This window comes from Perca flavescens, chromosome 6, assembly GCF_004354835.1.
Source record: "Perca flavescens isolate YP-PL-M2 chromosome 6, PFLA_1.0, whole genome shotgun sequence".
Lineage (NCBI taxonomy): Eukaryota > Metazoa > Chordata > Actinopteri > Perciformes > Percidae > Perca > Perca flavescens.
The window spans coordinates 14,128,188-14,134,561 of NC_041336.1; the positions used below are offsets into that span (position 1 = coordinate 14,128,188).

General features: G+C 42.7%; 1 protein-coding gene across 1 annotated transcript in view; it reads left to right on the forward strand.

Annotated features, from left to right (window-relative positions):
• The window catches only part of fhl3a (four and a half LIM domains 3a), a 35,885-nt gene extending 30,402 nt beyond the window's left edge, over positions 1-5,483 (forward strand). Inside the window, exons 4-6 of the mRNA XM_028581243.1 lie at positions 504-673; positions 852-1,038; positions 4,087-5,483. Of these exons, the coding sequence (XP_028437044.1) occupies positions 504-673; positions 852-1,038; positions 4,087-4,238 (509 nt within the window). The 3' untranslated portion in view covers positions 4,239-5,483. The remainder of the gene's footprint in view (positions 1-503; positions 674-851; positions 1,039-4,086) is intronic.
• The last annotated feature ends 891 nt before the right edge of the window (positions 5,484-6,374 follow it).

The window sequence follows — 6,374 nt, forward strand, 5'->3', positions numbered from 1 at the left end:
TTTTGCAGGGGAGTTTTGCAGTTATTGACTAGAGAACACCACAGCACACAACCAGAAGTAGGAAAATGTTAATGCAAATGTCGGCCCCACACAAACCATTGTGTCACCATAGAATAAACTAAACAGTATAAAAAAACTCAACAGCCAAGGGGTAGAAGATGGACATGGAGGGGAAAATGGCATTATCCTTTTCTGTACAGCCTGCCGCCAGTTTACAGCAGTAGGAAAGAAGTGTGGGGCCTGTGGTATTATGATTTAAAATAAAATAAATCTTAGTGAAACAAAATGAGTTTTATATGCATCCAAGCAATTGAAGTGTATAATTTCATAGTTCAATAAAACTACCACCAAAAAATACCAAAATGGCCATAACTATCCTATGAAGGATGGGAAAAGATGCATTCTACACAAAAAAGTTAAGACTCTCTCTGCTCTCTGTCATTCTTTCCATCCTTATTTCTCTTCCTCTGCCTCCTGTCATCTCTCTTTCTCTCTGCTGCTAGGTACGAGGAAGTTGGAGTATGGAGGCTCTACATGGCACGAGGGCTGCTTCATCTGTCACAGCTGCGAACAGCCGATTGGCTCGAAGTCGTTCATCCCTGACAAGGATGAACACTACTGCGTGTCCTGCTATGAGGACAAGTTCGCCCCGCGCTGCACACGCTGTAAAAAGGTCAGTCAAGTTATCAAAGAATTCCCACTGATCCTCACATAGTAGTGAAAGAAACAATGCAAACGCATGGGACACATGAGTAGGATTAATTCTGGTTATGCAGGAACGTGCATGGGAATATATTTTAGAAGTGAATTTAAAGAATCTCCATGTGACCTTTGACCTCTCTCATTTTCAGACACTGGCTAAAGGTGGTGTGACCTATCGGGACGAGCCGTGGCATAAGGAGTGTTTTGTGTGCACCAGCTGTAAGACACAGCTGGCGGGTCAACACTTCACCACCCGAGACGAGAGCCCTTACTGCCTCAAGTGCTTTGGCAGCCTGTACGCCAAGAAGTGCGAGGCCTGCAGCAAACCAATCACAGGCAAGATTACATCACTATGTTCTACATGATAATATTTATTTGTGCTACCCCAGGTGTTACTTTTTATGTTTGGGTTAGGGTTCAATGCAACATCTACTACTAATTCTCCTAACAAGATTGACAGCCAGTTTCTGCATTTTACATTGTGTGCAATATTATTAAAGGGATATTTCACCGTTGGAAAGATGAATATATCTTTAAAATGGGTCACTTGTGTAGTAGAAATGTGAAATTCTTTTAGAAATTGGTGGCTTCTAGACCGAGAAAAGCTAGAAAATGTGTTTTTGGCTCATGTGGATGAAAGACACCAAATCCCAGAATGCACTTGCTTTGCTGCCTACTGTTTACAGACAGTCAACTCAACTTAGGTGTGTTTTATGGCGTTTTTCCATTACATGGTACCTGCTCGACTCGCCTCGACTCTACTCGCCTTGACTCGACTTGGCGCACTGTGCGTCCCTTTTCCATTGCAGATTTTAGTATCGCCTCAGCGTGGCTGGTCGTCATAGCGACTGCTGTGGGCGTGGCTTGGTAGCGCTGCATTTCCCCCAATGATTTCCCCCGACTCAATTCCTGGTTCTCCTTCTCCGTAAACAACATGAAATCAACAAGATAGTTAACTTTTACTGCTCCAGATTTCCCACCGTGGTCAGAAAGAACAGGGGAGACACTTTGTATCTCTCTCTAGAGTCACTACTTGCTGCGAAGCTAATCGCCGGCACTCTCTCACTGATCCCTCGCTCACCAGCTACACACACACACACACACACGGCGACTCAACACACACACCAGCGCACAAGTATAAACATCAGGCCACTTGTATGTTACGGAGAAAGCTCTGCGTGGAGCCTCCGGCAGCAAAAAAACACCGCTGGCTAAACTATTTAAAAATGCCGTCTCTCGCTAGCAATGCAGTGATCAGTGACGCTTCTTTCCGACCAATCAGCAGCCTGCAGGGTTTCACGTCACCTTCTCGGCTCGCCTCAGCTCGCTTGGAACCTCGACTGAGGAGGTACTAAAAAAAGTACCTGTTAGCAGGTACCAGGTACTTTTTTTTGTAATGGAAAACCAAAAAAGGCGAGTAGAGGCAAGGCGAGTAGGTACCATGTAATGGAAAAGCGCCATTATTGTCGTTTCAACCATATACACGAAACAACGTTTCACCGTGGCTCAAGTGGTGTTACACATTTAAAATATATAAAAACAACATTATATAAAAACGACAAACGAAACATTTACATTTAGTGCACATACATTATATGCTCCGTAAAGTTCAGCTAACGTTTACTAGCATTAGCGCTTGTGGGCTGTAAACACAGAGTATAAACACAGCCGTAAATTTGCGTGGAATGTAGAATGGTCGGCATTTAACAGTCACAAACTCCACCAGCAGTTAGTTGGATACAAGCACCCCATTTCTGAACCAGGCAGTCCATGTTAACACAGCCCACCTCCACTAGCTAGTCTTACCCGGCGACAGAGCAGCCGGCCTGGTAGCTGGATAGTCCGATACAGCAATGTTTCCACAACAACAAAAACACAGCAGTCCCTGAACTCGAGTTTCGTTGAAGTTGGATCTAGTCCAGTTTGTTGTCTAATGAGTGGACACTTGCAAGCAGGATTGATGGAACAGGTGGCCGGCTAGCGTTAGCTTTCCACTGGCACACTTGTTCAACGTTCCCCGCTGATGATGTCCCTTTACCGGCCAGATGCATCGAGCAACACCGCTGGTCTCCATAGCCGGTGGACGAAACTCGCGTAGTGTGTCGAGTATTCCGTCTGTAATAAAGTTTCCTGCATATTCTCCGACCAATGTACCAATGTATCCCGGTGGTACACGTGTGCGGTAGTTTGAATGCACATAATTGTTGTTCTAAAAATTCTTTTGGGATGAATAAATCTATCTATCTATCTATCTATCTATCTATCTATCTATCTATTTATCTATTTATCTATTTATCTATCTATCTATCTATCTATCTATCTAAAAGTTTTCTGCTGAGAAGCCAGTAAGCGAGGATTCAAGATGGCTGACACTTGTTTTGCCACGGCAATCTTCGGAGAAAGACGACAGTCCAACCCTCTATGGGCTGGTTGAAAACATACGAAAGTGGCTCCTACTACTGGCTGTAGTCCATTGCAAAAAAATAGTCCAGGCAAAAAACTCTTCCGATGACGCAAAAATCGTTGTTACGTCATCGGAAGATTTTTTCCAGACCCACAATACAGAGATCTCTCGTCTCAGGGGGACATGAGGGAGGGAAGCACGGTCATTCGCTTTGGTGAGTTTGTAAACTTGTAGCAATTTGCCTTTGGTTTGGTTTCACACCTGGAAAAATCCAAGTGTACCAAAATGCGACATTACAAATCACGCAAGAATGCCCACTCCTCTTATTGGTCAGATGTGTCTGGGGTCGGGAGCAAGAAAGTAAATACAGGAAGAAGGTCCTGTGTTCTGGACTAGTGCACATTTCTTGCATCTCCATGGTCAAATAAGCTCATTTTATTGAAATGATCAGACATTGTTTTCGCGAGAGACATTACTATGTCTGCTCTGCTGGCGGCGTCTGTCTCCAATTTTAGCAGCAGCTGGTTTGACCACTGAGATGTGAGTGACGGACAGCAAGCTTGACCGCAGTCTATTTCTGTGATAGAAACACTGCAAGCTGCTACTGTTTGCTGCTCTGCTGCTGCATCGCAGATTGCTAAACACACCTGACTACAGGAGACATTAGCTCCGACTTGCAGAGTATGTATAGTTGGTGCAGTTTGAGTACAGATCACGTTCTCACCACGAACAAATTGCTCCAGAGTTCGTTTGAAAGTGTACCGAGACCACCTCTTCAATTAGGTCCTGGTACGCTTGTTTGGTCCACTTTTGGTGCGCACCAGAGTTTGATTGCCACGTTCTCACCTGCCCAAATGAGCCGCACCAGTGGGGCAAACAAACTCTAGTTTGAATCAACCAAACTAAACGAGGCAGGTGTGAAAGCGACCTAAAGCTCGACATACAGTTTAATCTCTGTCTCATTGCTCTTTTCATCCTAGGTTTTGGAGGAGGAAAGTACATCTCATTTGAGGACCGCCAGTGGCATCAGCCATGCTTCACCTGCTCCCAGTGCTCTGCGTCACTGGTGGGCGCCGGATTTTTCCCTGATGGTGACAGGATCTTGTGCCGCGACTGCAACAGCAACCTATAGAGCAGTCATTTACCACATTCTCACCCTTCCTTTGACTTACTTTTCCCCCTCCGTCACAGCATTTCAAGAACCCTGAGTCATTACCAAGGAAGGTAACGCAGGCTAACAAATGCTGCCTCTCAGGTTGTTTTTATATAAAGACATCAGTTCCCCATGGTCCCTGTCTGGGTCTGATTTTCATCTAGGAGCTAGTGCTGCATTGTTTGTATCAACCGCCCCAAAGTAATCTCTTGTACCAAAAAGTTAATGATTTTGTGAAACAAAGTTTATGGAGTGCCTTAGTAACATTACATACTGTATATGTTACTGTATGTTTTATTGAACCAAAGAAATGCGAAATGCTAGTCACTTTGCAAAAAAAAAAATCCTTCATATTTTATATAAAAAAAGTTGCCACCTCAGGTAGAGGTCGGGCTCTGAAGAGAAGACACAGAACACTGATACAGTATAGTATGTAAACCTTATAGTCTGTATTTCAAAGTATGGTGGAGGTACTGTTTTAATGCTCTTAAAACTGCAGTTTTAAGCATTTTAATTAAAACATGTCAGAAGGTAAACAAGGAGAAAACAGAACAACTTTGCTGATTGTGCTTTTAGTGATGTAGTCAGTTTATGGCAGTGATGATCAATAAAGTCATTTGCACTTTTGATAAGATATTCTCTTGCTACCATGTTATGTGCACATAAAAACGCAACTAAAAACATGGCACACAGACCACTTTTTTTGTCATGTATCTGCTTTTGTTGATCTTCGCAATGACACTTATTTTTACGTAAAGTTTCATCTTATTTCTGTCTTTTTCATTTGTTGAAATTTGTTTAATTATTATAATTTTTATGTTTAATTAATCTTTTTTCTTTTTCTTTTGGATCACCATTGCTCAAAGAGCCAGCATTAATAACCCAAAACAAGCTGAAATTAAATGCAATAACGTGCAGGAGCATGCATGCCTGGCATGATTCGTCAATAGTTATTTTGTTGCTGTTAACGCTGTTAGTGTTTTGTTTTTCATTGTTAGTTTGTAACATGTTTGTGAAAAGTTATAAAAAAAAACTATATTTCATTATTTCAGCTTTGATGCTGGTGAGTCAGAGTTGGCAAATATACATTTTAAGATGGAAATTACAGCATTGAGGTGATAACGGTATAAACTTAACTGTTAAAAAAAGATAATTGATATGGCTAAATGCGACATGGTTGATTTTATTTGTGAAGTCTTATTAAATAAATTTTCACTGACTGATCTTTGCTGGGCACTTTTTATATTCTGTGTTTATTAGTGGTTACAGTGAAATATGCATTACTGGTTTATGAGGTCATAGCTTTCTGTGGACTTGTGTTTACTGTCTAAGCTGGAGAAAACCCTTCTGGTGTGTTTAATAAGTCTTTCTAGGAAAGATCTGTGTGTGTGTGTGTGTGTGTGTGTGTGTGTGTGTGTGTGTGTGTGTGTGTGTGTGTGTGTGTAAGAGAGAGAGAATGAGTGCAACAGGGAAAGGGCATAAAAGATAAAAGTGTGTAAGAAAGTTAGAGAGAGAAACCATGTGTGTGTAATAAAAGAGTTTGTGTCTGTAGGTTTAAGATATTTGTGTGTGTTGTGAGAGAGAGAGTGAAAGGGAGAGTGAGCACACGTGTGTGTGTGTGTGTGTGTGTGTGTGTGTGTGTGTGTGTGTGTATGTGTTTAAGCTGAGTCGACTTTTTCATCGCCTTGATGAAGCACACATACACAGACCGCCAGATACAGTCTCCTGTCGGCATTGGTGAAATGTCCTCCTCCCTGCCTGCGTTTAAGATTTTTTCACCAAAAAAGGAAATGGTAGCTGCATAGGGGGAGGGAGGGGGGGGGACTTCGTGATGGAAGTAGGAGAGAATAGAGTGTGGGAGAGAGAGAGAGAGAGAGAGCAAGAGAGAGAGAGGGAGGATGTCCACATCTGGAGTTGCTCCATGGCACTTTCACTGGGGGGGTCAGCTCTACACACGGCCCCCTTTGGATTTATTGGAAGGAGGAGAGGGAGGTGGCGACTAGCAGGAAGGGTCAGAGGAAGAGCTGTGGAGATGTTAACTCTATCATATGGTACATGCACTCTACAAACAGGTTCAACTTTAACAGCTATTACTATGAATTTGAAAGCTGTTTC